The sequence below is a fragment of the Barbus barbus genome (genome assembly GCF_936440315.1).
Source record: "Barbus barbus genome assembly, chromosome: 49".
Classification (NCBI taxonomy): Eukaryota; Metazoa; Chordata; class Actinopteri; order Cypriniformes; family Cyprinidae; genus Barbus; species Barbus barbus.
The window spans coordinates 14,066,542-14,088,708 of record NC_136727.1 but is presented as its reverse complement, the minus strand read 5'-3'; the positions used below and the strand labels follow the sequence as shown (position 1 = coordinate 14,088,708).

General features: G+C 39.0%; 1 protein-coding gene across 1 annotated transcript in view; it reads right to left on the bottom strand.

Annotated features, from left to right (window-relative positions):
- Positions 1-22,167, bottom strand: part of LOC306867531 (prolyl 3-hydroxylase 2-like) — a 56,596-nt gene that overhangs the window by 20,293 nt on the left and 14,136 nt on the right. Inside the window, exon 2 of the mRNA XM_079413245.1 lies at positions 53-205. Coding sequence (XP_079269371.1) covers positions 53-205 — 153 coding nt within the window. The remainder of the gene's footprint in view (positions 1-52; positions 206-22,167) is intronic.

The following is a 22,167-nucleotide window of genomic DNA, read 5'->3' as shown; positions in this document are numbered from 1 at the left end:
AAGGTTCAAGAAGCATTACGCTGTGCCGTAATTGGGGTCGGCAGTCACTCACCTGGTGTGGGCGGGATTCCCGGTCAATAAAGTCTTCCTCTTTTACACCTTTCTGGGCTTTGTACTGCTCCAGGTCCTCTCCCATCTCCACATGCTCAGGGTTGGCCTTGAAATACGTATGAGCAGCAGATGCAGCTTTGTCCAATTGCCCGAGCTTTTTTGAAGGGAAACAGAACAGAAACCTTTTGAAAAAAGAACTCTGGAGGCCCTCTCTTAACACATTTTTGAGTTTTCCAGCCCAAATATTGAGAAATTACATTGCAAGTATGTCAAATAAAGTTGTAATTGCGAGATCAAGTCTCATAAATGCAATTGTATGTAAGAAAATTACCAGACCATGTGTGTAATACCATCTTTAAACAAATCATTATCAGAAATAATAGAAATTGTGTTGAAGAACATAGTATAGCCAATTTGGACAAGAACAGAAATTCAATCTGGTCTGAACTGGTTTCTTCAGCAGGGAAGCTCCTTTTGGCCTCTGAAAGGGATTACAAATTTGAATAAATAAACCAGAGACTGTTTAAATCATAATTCAAATGAATTCTGCTTTATCACTGGAGGGAAAAAAAATATCAAAACTAGTTCATGGAAGCCGTCAGCTGTTATTTTTCGGCCTTTATGAATTATGAATCTGTTATGCAGATCTTGGATTGGCATCAATTTATTTAATCCTTACTAGGAACAACATATTGTACGAAAAGAACTCTGTTTTATGTTTATACAAAATAACTTGTGCATTGCAAAAATGATAACAAAATTGATGATTCGCAGAAAAAAAAAAACACACATTAGCAAGAATCGCTTGGATCTTCTGGAGTTTACCACCACAAAATCACATCAGAAGGCTATCAGCATCAAGACTTCCAGGTCCAAACAGATTACGATTTCATTACGACTGAATACCAAAGCTTTAGTTTTCAACAAAACGTCCATAAATACACAAACTTACAACAAACAAGTTCCATGCATCACATAGAATGGTGCTTCATCATTCTTTTTGAAGCATCCTTTGGTCACTATTTGCTTTGTAATGTTAAAAGCTGAATAAATAAGCTTTCCATTGATGTATGGTTTGTTAGGATCGGACAATATTTGGTCAAGAAACAACTATCTGAAAATCTGGAATCTGAGGGTGCAAAAAAATTTAATATTGACAAAATCGCCTTTAAAGTTGCCCAAATAAAGTACTTAGCAATGCATATTACTAAAATAAAATTAATTTAGATATATTTACGGTAAGAAATTTACAAAATATCTTTATGGAACATGATCTTTACTTTATAACGTAATGATTTTTGGTATAAAAGAAAAATCGATAATTTTGACCCATACAATGTATTGCTGGCTATTGCTACAAATATACCTGTGCTACTTATGACTGGTTTTCATTCTCATGTTAATGAGAAGAAAGCTATACAAGCTTGCAAAGGCATGAAGAACCTCCATAGAACCATGAAGAACATCCATGGAAACTTTACATTGTAGAAAAGGTTCTTTACAGTGGAAAAAGTTCTTTAGAATGAAATATTCATCGCTACAAAAAAATACCCTTTGAAACCTTTATTTTAAAGAGTGTAGGACAATGTTATGGAGCTTCTGATGTCTCCAGATACAACCATGGACAGTGGAAAAGATGATCCCGAATCATCCGTGTCTTTTTTTTTTTTTCCTTGTCTTTTGCGACTCGGCCAAGATTTGGTCTTTTATGTTAGGGAATGAGGCAGGGAGGCTAGAGGCTTAAGAGGATAAGCTTGGTTACCTCTGAAAGGCCAAAGAGCAAACTGGCTTCGACTGCATTCCTGTGCATTCTTTCTACCACCCCCTCATCCACACACACCCACACAGCCTTGTGTCCCAGCTGCGAATGGATCGCAATGACCCTGATTGGATATACAGTAGGCGTTATTTTTGTATCCCGCTGACCTGTCCGATTTTCTTCTAAAGCAGGTCATATTCCAGGAGCTGAAGGCAAAATGTGACTTGGCCCCTCAAATCTGACTGTTATGTTCAGTCACCTGGCGTGTTTATGACATGCGCTACAGTAGCGTATCAAAAAATCCTCATGCCCTGACAAATCCTGTACTTGTCACAGAACAGTAACAAAAGAGTTCACAAGAGGTTACTGGAAAACGGCCCAGCTAGACACAAAAGCACAAATGCAGCTGGGATTTAGTCTGGCTGGGTGCACTGTCTGCTTACGTTCACACATCTCATGTAGCCGTTTTCTCAATTTTATTTACCAAAAACACAACACTTATGAGACTTCAAAACTGCCAAATTTAGTGGATTTTATGTGTGTTTGATGTTCCTGTATAAAATCGTTGCCTCAGAAATCTTTGTATTGTTTGACTCTGCTGAAAATGTTTACAACCATCATATATTAAGTAAATAAATGTTTTAAAGCAGCTGGTTTTCTTTGCGGTGTAATAACCTTCTATGCTTTAAACCAGAACTGTTAGTAGTTAAGTTCCTTCAGGCCTTGAGGACATTGCAAAACAGAAGTTTGTTGCCATGCACACATTTAAAGACTTTTCTGATGAGCGTTACTGTGCACATTTTACACATTTATTTTACAGCAAATTAGGTACATATTACAAGGTTATTCCACTGGTATGTGTTATTTTATGAAATGTCATGTTATGCTATGTTACATAACACAATATAACTTAACCTAACATCCAACCTCCAGTAACATAACATAACTTAACATATACTAACCTAACATAACATGCAACCTAACATAACCTATATCATAAGCTAACCTAGCATAACCTAAAATCCAGCCTACAGTAACATAACATAGCCTAACATAACATGCAGCCCAACATAAGCTAACCTAACTAACATCCAACCTAAAATATAATCTATAACATATAAGCTAAGCTAACTTAACCTAACATCCAACCTACAGTAACCTAACATACAACATAACATGCAACCTAACCTATAACATAAGCTAACCTAACATCCAACTGTACATTAATGTAACCTAACATATAACCTATTACATATAAGCTAATCTAACATATAACTGGACACAACATAAGCTATAACATAATAGCTAACATAACCTAACATCCAACTCAACATAACCTAATATACAAGCTACAGTAAAATAATAACTAAGCTATAAACTAAATAGCTAACCTCAGTCATGATTTGGGGCCTTTTGTTGTAGACTTTGGCTTAATTAGCATGACTGAATATAATATCTAAACATGCTGCATGCCAGCGAGTCCTGTGAAGACATATTTTAGTTCACTTCTAAATTACTTCAACAGATGGTTTTACAGCTGAGACACTCATTTCACACACACTTACACACAAATTCACAGTGTTGGCTTTACCAGATATTCTCAGCAAACCCATTACATGAAAAATGTTGAATGCTTAAACACGATTTTCCCTTCATTTTATGTCAAACGGATACACCCCCACAGACAAACAGAGCGCACAACACTTTGAAAAAAGTCAAATTCAAACGACATCAACTAGTAGTTTGTTCCTAATAGCATAAACAGTCTTCAGCTAACATTTGTGCCTTTTGGGTAAATATTTTCCAGAGAGAGCACCTGTGGCCCTCGTAACTGCTCTTTAATATAAACCACCACCAGTTTTTTTTTCTGCATCTCCAGCCAGAGTTTACAAACCATTTACTCACTGGCTGTAAAAAATAAAAACATCCCGTTTAATGTGGGATAAAGTCATAGCCAAGACAAGCCCCGTTTATGCTTTTTGATTTTTTTTTTTAAGTTGAAGAAGGCAAAGAATGTCAACAACATTTTGATGAGACTGTAGATGCTTTCATGTTCTGAGAAAACCATGTTGTTTGATAGAGATCAACTACAAACATTCAGAGCTTTAAACTATGTTTTTAGGTGTTAACAAGGAGAGAAAGCATCTATTAATGTGCTTTTCTTGGATTAAGTAAACTACACTAAAATCTTTGGTCAACTAAAAAATGTTATTCATTTAAAAGATGCATTCATCCAGTGACTTACAAATGGGGAAATCACAATCAGTTTGTAGTTTAAGCTAATAATAATGTAACATATTTTCCAATGAATATGTCTATTAAGACTTTACTGAGCACTTTTTTGCTTAAATCAATAATACATAAAGCTTAATCTTGTCCTTAAAATAGCAAACAAAGACTTATTATTTAATGTGCAATCTAAGGATAAGATAATATTTAACAAGTATTCAAGCGGAACACTTCAATCTGTAACTAATAAATCCAGTGTGCTGTATATTGACTGAAGCAGTGATATTGACTTCAAGCTGAAAACTGCCCTGGTTTCACTCAACACTAAGCAATAGAGAAACCACAAGAATCTGTGCAAATGCACTAAACTCCCTATATTAAATCCAGTGTGTTTACAAGTGGGGTTACTTTAGATAGCTGTGTTTGTTTTTTACCCTTCACTTCCAATAATTTCCCATTTCCATTTTAAACTTGACTTTGGATTTTTAGTCAACTTACCTAGCAAAATGAACCTAGTAATGATAATAAGGAATAGTGGGATTTACATCAAGTAAGTCCAGTTTTACAAACCAAAACCTCAAGTGTAAACATTTGCTTAAAACAAGTAAAGCTATTTTAAACAGTATATTTCCCCAGTAAACCATACTGTAAACTCAAGAATCTTATAAACAAAGTAGGAAGAATTGCTTGTTGTAGTCTTCATTTTTAAGTCAATTTGGATAAAATTGTCTGCTAAATGATATTTAGTAGGCCGATGTGATTTCTGTCCCACTAGTACGACCAAATTTGCCTCTATAGTAACATCATCTTCAGACAGATATTTTTGCCTAAATAAATAAATTAACTAAATACTGTAAATGTGAGTGTAAATGATGAACTGAGCTATTGTGGCACAAAACATCATGCTGCAGCAGTCATCAACAGATCACATTTTCTTCCACTAACAAATCTCAATTCACAGGAAAAACCCACTTTCTCCATCAAATTACTACCTACTTATTCCAAGTATCCTATGTAGACCTGTCTTTCGTCATGGCAGTAAAACCTCAAAGCCAAGCGGCTGTGGGGCACGTATGACACACGCTTGTGGGAATCCTGCGGATAATGTCATCTGTCTGGGGCGTGGCCTCCTCACACTTCCATTAGTGCCAACACACAGCCCTTTTCTCTGTGCCCAGGCCTCACCCACTCAACACACATGTTGGTTTAATAAGGTAATGTCTGAGGAATGTCTTTAAAGCAGGATGGAACAGACAGCCTCTCTCATTAATGCAAAGACATGGGATAGCTGGAAAAAGTAAAAATAGGTCTACAATAATCCAGCTACTGTATGCTACCGCTGAATGGAAGTCTGTATACGTGGGGTTTGTTTTTCAAATGGTTACTTTGGTCGTTCCTTGTTTAGATGAGGTGTTCGACTGTAGTTGATTCGTTTGTACATAATTAGAGGGGAAATCAAAAGATTAGAAGTTAGATTAGAGGTCAGTACTAAACTGGTAACCTTTCTGTTTGGTAAACAATAAGGCCGTGTTCACACTTGGCGTCTTTTTCTAAGCTGCCGGCGTCTGTTTTAAATCCTATGGAGTAAACTGTGTTTTAAAACGCCACCGCCGGCGTCTTTTTCTGCAGCTCAGAGCGTTTTTTCGAGTTGAAAAAATTTCAACTTTTCTGAAAAAAACGCCCTACGTCAAGCGCCTTTTTGACAGCTGACCAATGACAAGCGAGTAGCGAGATCTGTCGTTTCCATAACAACAAGAAGATAAATGGAGAAGGTGCCGGTAGATAGACTGCTCGTACTAGTTTCGGAGCACAAGGAGCTGTATGATATGAGCACAAAACTTTATCATAATATTGGTTCCTTCCCCGTATAATGTCGTGCACCCACAAACGTCGTTGTGAATCGACATTTTCTTTCCCGTTAACTTCAAAAGCCAACGCAAGAGCCAACTTTTTACTCTTTCTTGACATTTCTGCAGTACACAGCGCTAGGCTACTGTTGCAGCTGTTGCTATGACAACAAAAGACGCTCTCAGCTGCTATTTGTAACAGACGCTGCCAGCTTTGTTTTTCATTAAAAAAACGCTCTTGTCAACTTTTTCTAGTCAAAAAAGACGCCAAGTGTGAACACGGCCTAATTCTGTTTTGTCTAAAAGAAAACCCTCAGATAATAACATCTTGGACTCCTTGAAATGCACCTGTCTAATGACCTTTTAATTTAAATTTATTTGGTTTTTCTTGGTAATACTAGCTTTGTTAGCAAAATGCTAACACTAGCTTCATTAGCAGTATGCTGGACAAGAGATTATAACACCTCTCCGCTAAAAAAAGTCACGTTGACGGCATACAAATATTCATGTTGGTCTAAAGAGTCACATTAAGAGGTGTCCATTTAAAGATAGAATAGATTGGAAAACTGTATTTACCTTGGCATAGTTGAATAATAAGAGTTCTGTACATGGAAATGATATACCGTGAGCCTCCATTGTTTCCTCCTTCTTATGTAAATCTTGTGAATAAAAAAGACCACTGAAAAATAGGCGAATCAGAACATAACACCGACTGTGACGTAACAGTCGGGATCACTAATAGTTACACCCCCAACATTTGCATATACCCGCCCATGTTCTATGCCAGCCGCCAGCCGAACCATCAGAAGTTCTGCAGGTATTGTGAAGAAACAAGCGTATAGCGAAAATGGCAGATCATGGAAATAAATGTTATGTTCCAGGCTGTGCAGGGGGTATGAAGTGCAGGGATGGGTTGGTGTCTGTATTCAAAAAGGCACAGAAAGCAAATAACACATTCTAATAAAATAATGTGAGCCACTAAAGGGACATGGTTAGCTTCTTGCTAGCGGTAGCCTGTTACATTGCAGTACATAAGATATCACTTACCACATAAACAGAGTAAGGAATGTTGACTGAGGATTATGGCGAATGATTTACAGATCCTGAGAACCACTGACAAGCATGTGTGGTAATACTGCCGCTCCATAATAAAAACAGAGTTTGCGCGATAACGAATCTTGAAAGTGAAAGTAAAAAGCAATTGCGCATTTGAAAGCAGTTTCAGTGCCCCGCATATTAATAGCGGCTCCCTGATGCCCGCATTTTATATACAGTATAATTACCCGACGTTATAACTGCGAGAGAAAGTATTGAAATATATATTTTCCTTCCTGTTTTTCCTTCCTGTGAGCTACTGAAATGAGCTGCACTGTGAAACAGCCAATCAGAGCAGAGCTCAACATTATTATTCATGACCCTTCCAAATAAGCCAATAACAGACCATTTCATTCTAGGGAGGAATCCTAGGGTTGTAAATGCACATGTAAAACAATATCTGGAGAATTTTTGACCTTACCTAAGCCACATACCTTCTATGTAGATATCAGAGAACAATTTAAAATATTGTATCACTGCATTCTATGGCACCTTTAAATTAAAATATTTTTTGCACAGAATTTTTGCATTAAACATTTGTCTTGCTGTGAACCACCATTCAGACTTCACTTCAATCAAATAACTTTGATGAAGGCCATGATGGTCAGAAGCCAATGGTCAAATTTGGCCAGGATGCCGGGGTAACACCCCTACTCTTTTTCGAAGGACATCCTGGGATTTTTAATGACCACAGAGAGTCAGGACCTCGGTTTAACATCTCATCCGAAGGACGGTGCTTTTTTACAGTATAGTGTCCCCGTCACTATACTGGGGCTTTAGGACCCACACAGACCATAGGGTGAGCACCCCCTGCTGGCCTCACTAACACCTCTTCCAGCAGCAACCTAGTTTTACTTTTACTTTACTTTTGTCATTTAGCAATTTTTGTCCAAAGCGACTTACAAATAAGAATAAGTAACTAAAGCTAAAAGTTACAACTCTATAAATACTATATACCCACATATGTAAGAAAATAAAGAAATTAAATAAAATTGACACATGCATATAACAACATTTCAATAATAAACATATAAATTAAAAAACTAACTTTTCTACTAACTTTTTATACTAAAAAAGTTTTTCCCAGGAGGTCTCCCATCCAGGTACTGACCAGGCTCAACCCTGCTTAGCTTGAGTGGGCAACCGGTCTTGGGCTGCAGGGTGACATGGCTGCTGAACAATGAACAATTTTTTTTTTTTTTAAAGGGGTCATCTGATGCTCATTTTCCAAAAGCTGATATGATTCTTTAGGGTCTTAATGAAAACTCTATAACATACTTCGGTTAAAATTTCTCAATGACAGTGTAAATACACCTTTACCCTTTCAAAAAAACAGCTCTATTTTTATCAAGCCGTTTTTTTTAGTACATGTTGCTTTAAATGCTAATGAGCTCTGCTCACCCCGCCCCTCTCTTCCGTGGGGTGACGAGCAGTACTGTTTACTTTAGCCGTAAAACTGGCTAACTAGCACGTTATTAGGAAAGGCGATTTGCAAAGATTCATACAAAAACGTTATACTCACTTCTTCCGTAAATGAAGCTGGATCACGAACATAGACACATTTATGTAGATCGGGGATCGGCGCATTCACTTCAAAGCGAAAATAACGTTAATCCTCTACGTCTTCAGCGGCTCAAATGTCAGGAGTAAATGATGACTGCTTTATTCATTATTACATCCAACAACAAAAAACACCTCAATCGCATAATCCAAGACATCTTGTCTTCCCCTGCACCAGAGTCGACAGCTCTCAGCTCACTCAAGGCGGGTCTAAGGTAAGACAGCCCTGTCAATCAACTATCGTAGGAGCGGCCTGTACAGAACTACGCCATTCTGACAGGAATCTCAGAACAGCCTGATTTGAGAAAGGATTTAAAAAATATGGATTTAAAAAAAAAAACACTGGGGTGGATTTTTATCATTATAGGATGGATGTGTACACACACTTACAACACACATTTATGTTCAAACAACTTGAAAAGTGAATTTTGCATCTGATCACCCCTTTGTGGGCTGCATCCAAAATTGCTTACGTCCTTACTAGTATTGGCGAAAAACTGTGTGCGACAAAAGTAGTATGTCCGAATTCACAGTAGCAATAAAAGCATATGTAAAAAGTACCCAGATGATGTAAGAATTATAGAATCTCGGACACTTTGAGGAGATGGACAACACACACACACACACACACACACAGTGTATTACAGACATCTGTTTCCACATCCCACTGAGAGAAAATGTGGGAAAATGCCTCTCTCGCATATGCATCAGTTCCTTTTCATCCCCTTCCTTCCTCTCACCCATCCTTCCCTTCACTCAGCTCACTCAGAATGGTTGATAGTAGAATATAATGTTCTACATGAATACAAGTGATATTTAGAGTCATGTTTGGTATCATTTGAATTGTCTCAGGGCGTCTGGTACAATGGTCTCATTCTTACAAGAAGTAAACTAAAAGGTAATACAGATCCTAAAAGTTTAGAGATGTATTGCACACTGTAGAGGGTGGGTCAGTTCCCAGTACCTTTCATGCAAATTACCTTCTGTCCCTAAAGGTGTTAACTCGACTTCATCAAAGCAAATTCCAATTGTTAGTTCCTGTCTCCATTTCGGGGGATGTTTATCTTGGTCAGAATACTTAAGGAAATGTTGCAAAAGATCGGCGCATTTTCTGTAGCCAGAAGCCCATAGTGTGGTGTGTCTCGATACTTCACACTATGTATTTCCATAAATTCAGGTCTTTTAATCAAAATCAAAATCTTTTACTCGTAGATTTATCTTTGAGAATTCAATGTTTTGTATTGATATGATTTGATCTCTTTGAATTGGCTATGTAATTGGCATAACACATACAGTGTTTACCTGACTGATAATAAATTGTTACATTTGACCTTATTCTGTTTTACTCTGTAATTATTGACTCTAGTAGATTACGTTGTATTCTTGTTAGCACCTTCATCCACCATTGGATACCTTCTTTGGGCCAAATGTGTGGGCCTTACAATGATATACTCCTTCTGGCATCATTCTGAAGTATACATCCGATGGACACTTTACTGTCCCATGAGACCATGGGAAAGGATTTATGAATGGTAGTTACATGACTCAACTGATGCTGGTAGGTCACATGACAATGACAACATGGTAAATGTAGTAAATCTAGATACTAAACATATTCATACTATAGAGCATAATCTTTTTGCAGTCACAAAGTGATTACGTATTCAAAAAAGTACCTACTCAAGAGAGTTTGCGATTTCAGACACCGCTGTAGCCTGCAGGGTCGCTCACATGCTCCAACCAGAGAGATTCATAATATTTGGGGAAAACTATCTATTAGCATTCCCATTCTCATAGCACAGGGGTGTCCAAACCTGTTCCTGGAGGGCTAGTAGCTGCATTTCCATTACCCTTCAAATTACGCAAATTGAAATTACGAATTGAAAATATGCCCAATGCAAACATGTCAATTTCACAAAAAAAGCCCATATTTCACAAAAAGTTTTTACGCTCGCATGATGTGGTTTTTCAGGCAATTCAAAAAGTGAATATATCACAAAACTGCAATGGAATGCTTGTGTTATACCAGCCGCATCGTGGCATGTTTCAGAAGCATCTCTTCTTGTTGCTTCACATAGATACACGCCTATGTAATACATATAACTACCTCTGCACGCCACTGGTTGGAGCTATAATCTGCAGGATGTTGGCTCTCCGGAAACAGGATTGGACACCCGTCATGGAAGTTTCTTGGCTGTATCCTCTATTTGTCACGAGGCTTACCTTTCCCAAACCCATCCCGCCACTTCCTTTCACTTCCCCACTTCTTGCAATACCATTAAAGGCTTAAAAAAGCCCATAAAAATAGTAACAGCTCTATAACTCATGGCAGGCCATTTTCCGAAATCTTCCAACCTTCCCTTGTCTCCTGCATCAGGAGAGACGGTTTTGTTTTACGGTTTGACGTAAAACTTGAGTTGACATCCTCTTGAAACATCATCCAGCTTTCACTTGTTTTTATCCCCACGACTATTCGGCCCAAAAATTTGATAAATGCACACAGTTAATAGTCCTCAAAATCTTCTGTTCCAGCACCTCGTCTTTAATGTCACTCCGTGGGATTTTTTGGCCTGGAGCAGAGGGGTGAGTCAGCCCTCCCTCCACATCCTCCACATTCCTGCCGAGCCCTTGGCCTGAGAGAGGGCAGCCCCCTCTGATCATTGCTCTTGGACTCACGCTGGCGTCCTAATGACCAGACTCCCTTCCGGGGAGAGCAACATTTGATAAAAAAAACAACCTAATTTATCTCTTCTTGTCCAAATATGAGCCTTATGTGAACTTACATTCACCCCCATTTCATATGCTTTTTACGAGCTGAATGGAGCTAAAGTTAAAAGTATCCAATATACCCTGCTAAAGTATCCAATATACATCACAAAGAACTTTTTTCTGATGATGTTTACGAATGAGTTCCTCTAGAGGTCAAAGAGCCCATTACAGCTCTTGTTCCAGTGAGGCATGTCAGTTCTGCTAATGCTCCATTTAAACGTATGGATTGGAAACAGAGTGGGATGGGAGTGCTGTACTAAAGAGTTCAATCTAAAGCTGGCCTGGACTTTGTTCACATACAACAGAGCTTTATAACAGAGGCACTGCTATCACAGTGCCTTCACAATACTGCCTTTCATTCTCCCACAAAAGCCCCAGCACCCTCAATTTTCCACCCTGGAGGTCTGCGCACTGTATTTTGTCATGCTGCAGATGCCCATCTGCATCTGTAGCTCTATACTGAGTTCAGGAAACTAAGCAAAGGCTCCTGTATTGGCTCTGTCAGGAGTGAACACTCCAGTTCACATGGAGGCTCAAGTGAATTCTGGAACCCTGAGTGCCAAGTGATGAATGATTTGTCCTCTGTGATTATCAGGTTGACAATTTTTTTAATGCAAACTCAAAGTAAACCCCAGGTATTGGGGTTTCTAAATCTAAGGGACATTTTACTCGTTTTAATGTTCGACAAGAGAAAATTGGAAGACGTTTTGCGAGTTGTCTGTGTTATTCCTATTTTGCATGCTTTGAAGATTTTCATAAAGCAACATAAACATCCTGTCCATACGCTTAGTAATTTTGATTGATGTTTGTAGGGTTAAGCCCTGATTCAACTTCCCATGCAATAAATATTATGAGCGCAATGCAGCAAGTTTCCAGCAACCAATGATTTGCTTGTCTGTGCAAACTTATGTGTGAGGTGACAATAGATCACACAGTCAATTAGAACAGATTTGATGTTTAATAGAGTGCAACAGTGCTTTTTTAACGGCTTAAGTTCTGGAAGTATTTTTCCAGTTTGTTCTTACAAACTTCGATTTGAACCAAAAAAAGTTTCTGAAAATTGGACAAAAAGATACAGGACTGTGTACTTAATGACTTTCATGAAGGAAGGGCTACAATCTTATGAAGCATTGTAAATTACATATTTAAAAAGGAAAATTTAAACATGTTTAAAATAAACTAGTGAAATATTAATGCATACACATATTTAAGTAGTTTGAGTGTACGACTATGCCATTCAAAGTTTTCTGGCAGAATTTATTTGTCGCAATTTCTTGATTTATGGACATCTCTGTTGAATTACGGGTAATGTAGTTTTTTCAACAGGAAATCCATGGTTGAAAATTATTATTTTAAAAATTTGTTTATATAATGCAGGCTGATGGCTTCAACATAAGCATCTAACATCAATCTACATCAATAGCTCACAGTAGGTCTGTCTTTACTGGTTGAAAATTTAGTGTTAAAAATAAATTTGTCTATGTTCATCTCAGAAAAACTAATGAGATAAAGCAAAGTTGGAGGGAGAGAGAGAGAGGGGGGGATGTTATTGGCAAAGCCCACAAGGCTATTTGCACAAACCAAAAACTTACATTTACATGGAATAGATGGCTTGACCTGTTAATGTTTGTTAATTCATGTTGAGCTCATTTAGTATATTTTAACTATAACAACAATCCACATTATGCATCTTTGGGTGCTTTCGCACCTGCCTCATTTAATTTGGTTGAATTGCACTAGTGTTTGTTTTCCCTCTTGGTGCAGTTCGTTTGGGCAGGTGAGAATGCAGCAATCGCACTTGGGTGCGCACCAAAAGCAGACCAAACAAGCGTACCGAGACCTCCTTGAAGAGGTGGTCTCGGCACACTTTCAAGCGAACCCTGGAGTGGTTCGTTTGTGGTGAGAACGCGATCCGACCTCAAACAGACCCAACTGCAAAAAGAACTGTGCATTTTTAGACTAAACCAGCTGCCGTAGTCAGCTGCGCTGTGCATTATGGGATGAGGAAGTGTTTGTTGACAGTTTGCAGTTTAGCATTGCAGGTCACGGACAAACTTGGGGTTGTGAGGAGGTGCGGAGCCTCATAGAAATTTGTAATAATAATGTAGTAGCAGTGTGCTGTCTGCTGCATTATAATCCTGTTTTTGTTTACTTCCAGGAGCGCCGTTGGAATTTTCCCACACGCTCTTTCTGATCAATCGAAAAGCAGTTTAGGGAATGCGTTCAAAGACACATCTAGTCAACAAGTGAAGCGGATGTTGTCACGTGACTGCATGTTGGTTCGTTTCAGCTGGTTCGGACCAGAGCAAACAGTGTGGTGTGAAAATAGCTACAATGTATAATTTTTTGCCTTTGCTCCGGACCAAATGAACCGAACTACAGATGTGAAAGCACCCTTTAACATGCAAAAATGTGAGGTTTGTAAAAAGTTTAGTGTTATGAGCTTTGGAAAACCTATTTGTTTGCTGGTTTATAGCAAGGTTTGCACAGGCCAACACTGAATGCATCCAAAGTGCGCCAAACGTGGCTCTTTGTTTCAGATCACAGCATGAGGCAGGTTAATTGACCCAGGGAGGCTAGTGGAGGAGGTGCAAGGGCCTGTTATCTTTGGAGTACTGGACTGCTTGAGTTTTGACAGTAGCCTGGCTAAAAGCACTGCTGGAAAACCTGTGCGCCAAGTGGAAGCCCCCTTCAGCCTGGGAGCCGCCAAGAGCATCTCCCTCTGAGACCCATCCCGGCCTCCCACTAAAGAAAATACCCGTTGTACTTTGACAAATGCGAATAAATTGCTTTCTTGGGGGCGTTCGGGGAGGTGACCTCTTTCTGAGATGGGATTACTGTTTTATTAAACTCTGATGACTGTTATTAATTCATTTTTTTTATTTTAGGAAGGTACTGCTGGAAAGAGCATTTGTTTTCAAGTTCTAGTTACTGTGCAAAGTTTCTGACCAAGAGGAAGATCAATCAAATCAATGAATCATTTAATGTTATGAACATACAATAAATTCTAAACAACAAAATTTCAGTAAAACAGACCTCAGCAACAGGAGAGGTTGTTAGCACATTGTTAGCATGTTCTGTGTGATTGCTTGAGGATTACTGAACAATACTTGCATCTTGGAGGTCAAAGGGTTAGTGTAGCCACATCTCTTGCCTGCTTTCACACCCACTTGGAAAACATTTATGACTAATGACAAGTGGTTTATTTAAATTCAAAAATATTTTATTTCAGCAGCTAACCAACCAGACACCATTCAGATCTACTCCTAACTAAATCAAAAGCTAAGCTATGAAGCACTGCATTATAAACTTATGTACTTACTTACATTTCACTGCTGGTTATGCTCTGTATAATTGTGTATGTGACGACTAAACTTGAATCGTGAATCTTAAAAAATGAAAACCCAATAAAACAAGGGATTTTTAAATTATTGTCCAGTCAAAACATTAAAAGATACAGAATAAGCTGGCTAAATGTCAATAATGGTGTTTACATGCAAAAATCGTCTCATAAAAACTGACAATACAAGACATATTTTTAAAATACTGTCTGGTTTTAGCATCAAAATATAAAGAAATTGAATTAACTGACTGAATAGCAATCATGTTGCAAGAAAATCAGGTAATGTGCACAAATCTAGGTTTCTGTTAAGTTCTGCTTAAATTATTGCTCTTTCCGTAATAAAAAATAATGTTCAAGGCATTTACATCAACTTTACACAATGTTGGCTGCATTCAGTGAAAGCAGGAGCAAAATCCACACAAACCACAGGAGATCTGACGTGATTTCTAATAACAGATTTCCACTCGGCTTTGAGAGAGATGGGAAAATGAGCAGAAATAACAAAACCAGAACTGACCTCTACACTGCCAGAAATGGGTCAGATCAAAGGGCGTAAGTTAAGTTTGGCCTGCCATGTATTTATGAGAGGCGAAGGACATGATAATGGAGGGCCATGCCCGAGGGGGGCAGTGGAAACACAACAGGTTATCTCTGATTACATTGTGTGAGTAAGTAGTTCAGGGGTCCTGAACCCACTGGGTGGTGACCTCAATGGCAGGCAGCCCAAGCCGGTGCCACGAGTCTGTAGTTGTCAGGAATTTGGACGTTTGATCTGGGATGGTTGCATAAAGATCAAAGGTCACACCTGGCAGGATCTGACACACTACTCTTTGAAAAACAATAGCACTGACCACCTGGACTGTAACAAAGGATCAAAACAGATCATTTCCAAATAATTCTTTCAATGCAATTAGACACTTAGCAGATGCCTTCATACAGATAACCACATTGTGTTTACAATTGCACTCTTAAAAACTATTCAAACTTGGACTTTAAAGAAAAATGCTTTTAAATAAAGATTAATGAGTTATGAATCTCATGCGACCGTGGTGTAGTTTCTTTATGGCCTATACGTTTAGCTTTTTACTTCTGTCAGAGTTTCTGCTGATTGTATTTAGGCTTCTTTTATTTGTTAAGATTATCATGATGAACAAAAAGTGAAAGGAATCATACACTTCTGTTGGTCGCAGAGTTTATTTTCTGCAATATTCCAAAAACCAATAGAAAAATCCTATTGGGTTTTTGCCAAGGAAACCAGAGTGATGATAACTTCCAGGCTGGCCTACAAAAATAACTCATCAATGCAATGCTCTATTCATCTTTAAAGAATTAGTTCACTTCCAGAATAACGTCCTTCTTTCTTAAAGGGTTACTACACCCCAAAATAAAAATTGTGTCGTTCCAAACCCGCAAGACCTCCGTTCATCTTCGGAGCAGTAATTAAGATATTTTTGATGCATTCTGACAGCTCTCTGACCCTCCCATAGACAGCAATGAAATTAACACAATCAACGTCCAGAAACGTAGCAAGCATATGCTATTTGCGTTCAGTGGATACTCTTCAAAATGGTGCTAGGGTGACACGGAGGAGATGAATTGTTGAATAAAGTTGTTATTTTTGTTTTCTTTGCATACAAAAAGTATTCTCGTAGCTTCGTAAAATTACGGTTGAACCCCTGATGTCACATGGATTATTTTACGGCTCTCCTGAGAGCTCTCAGAATGCATCAAAAATATCTTAATATGTGTTCCAAAGATGAACGGAGGTCTTACGGGTTTGGAACGACATGTGGATAAGTAATTAATGATAAAATTTTCATTTTGGTGTGGAGTAACCCTTTATGTGGAAAAGAAATTAATGTTTTTGAGGAAAACCTTCCAGGATTTTTCTCCATATAGGGAAAAATCCTAAAATGTTTTCCTCAAAAAACTCAAAAACTCGCATTTCTTTGCGACTGACGAAAGAAAGACATGAACATCTTGGAAGATATGAGTAAATTATCAGGAAATATTTTCTCAGGAAAATTTTACATTTACAGCCATTGGTTTCATTCATTGTAATTTACAATTCCTTTATTTTTTATGTTTATATAGACCGGTTTCATACAACAATTTGTGTCCCAAGTCATTATTTATCATGCTCACTTTCAAACATCATTGTTCACTGCCTTTCACTACCTTAAAAGTGACAAATTTTCATGTCATTCACCAAAACAGACCTAGAATAACTGACAAATCTCAACAATGCTTCATAGATAGATGGAAAGCTGAATCCAGGGGACGACAAAGCCACATAAGGAACATATATATTCTCAGCTGATGCTTGATGTACAAAATATGATGCCAGATATTGTTTTTGGCTTTGTTTTTATTTCACATATGCTATTTATCAATTATGAAACCTTTATGATGTACATTTTGTACTAATGTAACTTAGTACTTTCCACATTACACAAGGCTATTTGTCACTGTAGCAATAGCTTACTGATTGTTTTCATATGTTAATAACGACTCAAGGCAATTCAATGATCTCTGAGAAGATCTCTTTAAGGATATAACTTTAATTTTCTCCCACTTTAATTTTCTCCCGCCTCCAAGGAAAGGGTGACCGGACGGAAGGCCCCCAGGGCGGCGCCCATTCCCATGGTGGAGCAGGGAGCTGGGGCGGCCATGGCGGGTCAGGGGACTCGGGAGGCCATGGCGGAGCAAGGAGCTTAGGCGGCCATGGCAGATCCAGGGAATCAGGAGGCCATGGCGGGACCAGCCTCTACGGCTGGAGCCATACCCCTCCCCCCAAAAATAAATCCTTGGGGGAAGTAGAGGCTGGTTCTGGCTGGCGCTCAGGAGGAGCAGGCACTTGAGGGCACTCAGGAGGAGCGGCACTTGGTGGGATGGTTGCTGGCGAGGAGCGTGCTCTGGAGGGCGCTGGTGAGGAGCAGGCTCTGGAAGGCGCAGGAGAGGAGCGGGCTCTGGAAGGCGCAGGAGAGGAGCGGGCTCTGGAGCTAGAGCTGATTCGGAGGTGAGGATGAGGGCAGCAAACAGCCTTTTCCTCCTCATCCTCCTCCTTTGGTTAGGGGTCCTTTGGACCAGCGGGCTTAGCTGCCCCGCGGACGGCGGGCCTGAGAAAGCCTCGGACGGCGGCGGCAGGCTTGGGTGAGTCGCGGACGGCGGGCTGGAGAGAGCCGCTCACGGATGGTGGCGGACTAGAGTGAGCCGCAGACGGCGGCCTTGATTTCCCCATGGACGGCGGGCTGGAGAGAGCCGCGGACAACGGCGGGCTTGAGGGAGCTGCGAACAGCGGCGGCCTTAATTTCCCCACGGACGGTGGCGGACTTGAGGGAGCCGTGAACGGCAGCGGCCTTAATTTCCCCCGTGGACGGCGGGCTGGAGAGAGCCACGAACGACGGCGGGCTGGTTCTGGCTGGGGGCAGGACACTCTCCAGACACCGGAGGATCCCTTCCCTCCATCTTAGTCCTGTGGTGTCTGGGAGGTCCACGGGGCGATGGTAGTTGGCCCCATGCCAGAACAGCGAGAGGATGGTGGCGTCATAGAGGACCGTAGTGAATATTAAATGAACATTTAACACACTAACATCAGAAACCACAACAGGTTTCGTTGTGGCTGAAAGGCCTTCTGATTCCTTCATTAAAAGCATCATCTGTTCTAGTGGTGCTTTATGTTGAGACAATAAATTTGACTGATTTCAATGAGTTAGCTTAAAGCCATAAGGACTCAATTAAAATACATTTTACTTTTGATTGAAAGAGGGGATGTCTTTTCTCTCAAAAAAAACCTTTGCCAAAGTAAATTTTCTTAAACTGAAGCAGCCTTGGTTGCATGATGATGCAAAGCATGTGATTTTTAACAGATGCTTAAGAGTACTAAGCAGACAGTGGATAATAAAAAAGACATTACTCTTCATCATGAAATTCCAGATGCACCGTATTGACCTGAATATAAGATGATGTTTTTTTCTTGGAAATCCATCTGAAAAAAAGCAGTCGTCTTATATTCGGGGTCTAGACTTTGACATGTCAATAATACACCCACAACAATAGGTGGAGCCAAAAACGCATAAAACGAGTGTGCCATGAAATATGCATGTAATGTGTGTTGTAAAGATCGCGAGTGAAAACAAAATAAAAAGAAAATGCTTACAGCGGCATGAGTCGTGACTGTCATGTTAGCCGGTTGGGAACAAATTCCTCTGTAAGTGATTTTAAAACATAAGACAGTACCCAGATTTGAGGACTACAATAAGATTTCACTTTTACTGTTAATAACATTTTGGTAGGCTACTATGAGATGGATAGCCTAAATGTTATATAATTTAGATGGACTAGCTACCTGTTATTTTTATGGTATATCAAAGAGTGTATATTTTTAAATGTCATTGTTGGTACATTTTACCAGTATTTACCATAGTTTCAAAACGAAAATTAAAATAGGAAAAATATGCAATATGAAAATAATTTAAGAAAAAAATGTGTTTTACAGAGAGAAAAAAAAATCAAACAAGATTTGGTTTTCAAAAAGCCTTTTTCCAAAAGGTACATCTGGAAAAAAGGGGGTTGTCTTATAATCAGGGTCGTCTTATATTCGGGTCAATATGGTAATTACATTAAACATTTTAATATATTTTCCATGAAGTGACAGAGTAAACAAACTTACAAAATAAGTCTGAACTCAAAACGATCTCAGATTCACCTGGTTTGCTCAAAGTGTTTCAAACTCCATCTCTATTCAGGAAGGAAGGATACAGCTATATTAAGTTATATAAAAGATTCTTGCCTTAAATGTCGCTCTTTTCTGTGTATCTCCCCAGAGGCCTGTAAATCAAATAAGCTTGAAATGCTGAAAATATCATGTGCTTATTTACCCTGACTCTGAAACAAGACCTCACAGTTATTTCAGTTTAATTGGCAAATTTGTTTAGCAAAGCAGAAGTTTCCTGAGTTGAGAAAACATATCTCTGGTTTAGATATTTATGTACTATAAGGATCAACTTCATTATCTCAGCACACACTATAGAGTTGGACAAGGGGGGTCAGGTCTTAAAATGTCTTACAGCATGGCCAAATAGACATCCCACGACATTCTTTACGTACACAGTAGTGTACTATAAAGTGGGATGGCATTTGTGAGCAGAGGGTTTACAATTACGCATCTGTTAAATGTAAAGCAGCATTACTATTGTTACCATTACAAGAAACTGCGGTAGGACTTTACACATCTGTTCCATTCAAAAAAAGTTATATAGTGGCTAAACACAATTTCAGAGTACAAAGCCCTTGATTATTAAAACGCAGACGTCAGTAGTGGGTTCATTTTAAGTCAGTAAACTTCAGTGCTCAAACTGTAAAAAGATCTCTTGATTTAAAATGGAGCTCTGAGCAGGTCTGCAGGAGTAACACACCTTTAAAAAACAACACTGAGGTGTTGGCTTACACCCTTGATGGTTTTAAAGTATTTGTAAAAAGTATTCAGAGCTAGGGATTTTCCACTTGACTAAAACTATGCAAAATAGTTCTAATAAAAGCCTAAATACATATGCGCACTACTGAAAACATTGGCAAGGGTTGCCGGAGTCTATTTATAATTTCAGTTAAGAGCTTGTGGTTTTACCAGTGGCAAATGCTGATGAAAGAGCTGCTTTCATGAGCAGTACAAGCCCTGAGAAAAGTCACGGCCTGGTATAATTTATTCATTTTCTACGCCGCAATCTTATATACTAAAATGAAATGGTAAAATAAAACAAAATTTGGATTTCCTGAAGGAAATAAGTGCTCTGAAAGGAAATAAAGGCTCTAAAGTGCTCCAAAACCTAGTGAGCTGTCTACTTAGTATTTAGACATGCTTACAAGACAAAGTTTGCTCCAAATATAGGGAACATTATGCTATCTTATAGGATACCTTATTTAAACTGGATTCTGAAACAGCAACAACAAGCTTATTGAAAATATTCATTCAAGATGGCAGGAGTCAAGAGAAATGGGTCGATTTAATGTAATCTCAAGATCAATTCGTACATATTTTACAAGGTGGATAATTCGTACAAATTCATACGACCTCACTCGTACGATTTTGTATGATTTCTGTGAAGGGTAGGTTTAGGGGCAGGGTTAGGGGTGGTCATTTGTACAAATTCCTATGAATTTGCCACCTCGTAAAATCCATATTTGTGTCTATTATGTATTTATGCTTAAAGTATTTCATTTTTTTGCTTAGCAACATGTTAACATCAATTTACTGGATTCAAGTGTGAATGATCTGTTTGCTTCATAGTTTTGCATCATTACAAGAACTTTGAAGACTATTAGTAAAACACCTTAAGAAGGTTTGCCAGCTTAGCTTGTTTCCCAGCCTGGTAAAGTTGAACTGGTTAGCTGGTGTGAATGTATTAAAGGTTTTTTGGGACTTGATCAGACCAGCTTAAATCAGTTAAGCCCAGCAAACTACCTTAGGTTAGGTAATTCTTGTTTAACAGGGACATGATAGGTGAACCTCAGAAAAAAGGAGTTGAGAAGCCGCTAACATTTAGGAGTGTGTCAAGCAAACATTGCAAATGTACAGTGACCACAAGCATGTGTTTAAAATAGTCAGGGAGAACTCTTATCTGACTTGTGCCTCTAAAACATTGCACCCAAAAACAGGTCTCCCAGAACAGCGAGTCTAATGATTCTACCAGACCTGCATTCAGTCTACACTTAAGTGAGTGTGACAGTGGATTCAACCCAAATACAGACATGTGCTCTCAGCAATTTCTGGGAGACTTGTGATCAAACTTTGGTCCTATGCAAGTCTGTTGGCAAACAATGAGAGAGCACATGTCTGTGGTTGCAGACTAGCATGCATTTACATCATCCCCCACCCAATTCTGACAGCAAGGTATGATCCAGACCAGAAAGCGCCGGCGGTCCTGTGCTATTTGCTTTCTGGACAGTTACACAAGAAAGACTTAAGTACAGGCTGGGTTTTCTACACAGGTGTACCTTTAAGTAAAAGCATGTTCAATGCACAAATGCTGCAGTAATAATAATAAAAAAAGACCCCTTGGCTTCATTCCATGCTGATTCTGGGATGTTGCCCTTAGGGGCTGTAAAGCAAGTAGCCACTGGAACCAATAATCTGTAGGCAATAATAGAAAACGGAAAAACAAGCTACGTAACATCATGATTCAATATAGATGTCTCGGGCGGGAGTAATGTACCATATGTCCTAAAGGTTTTGAGACTCACTCAAGTGTTTTTATTAGTGGGCCGTGCAGGAACTACTTAAACGTGACCATAGGCACGATGACACATTGAAGTGCATCTAAAGTTATCCCTTTACAATGATAACCATCTTTAAATATAGACTCTATTAGCGGGTATGGGAATAGAAAACACAGGATGTCTGTATTCATGAAAAAAGGAAAATAAGCATTTGGAGTTTGCAGAATGGAAGTACTGTATACACCCAGTTACGCTCCTTGGCACCAAGGCAAGTGCACACGGAAGCCTGGTCAGTGGGT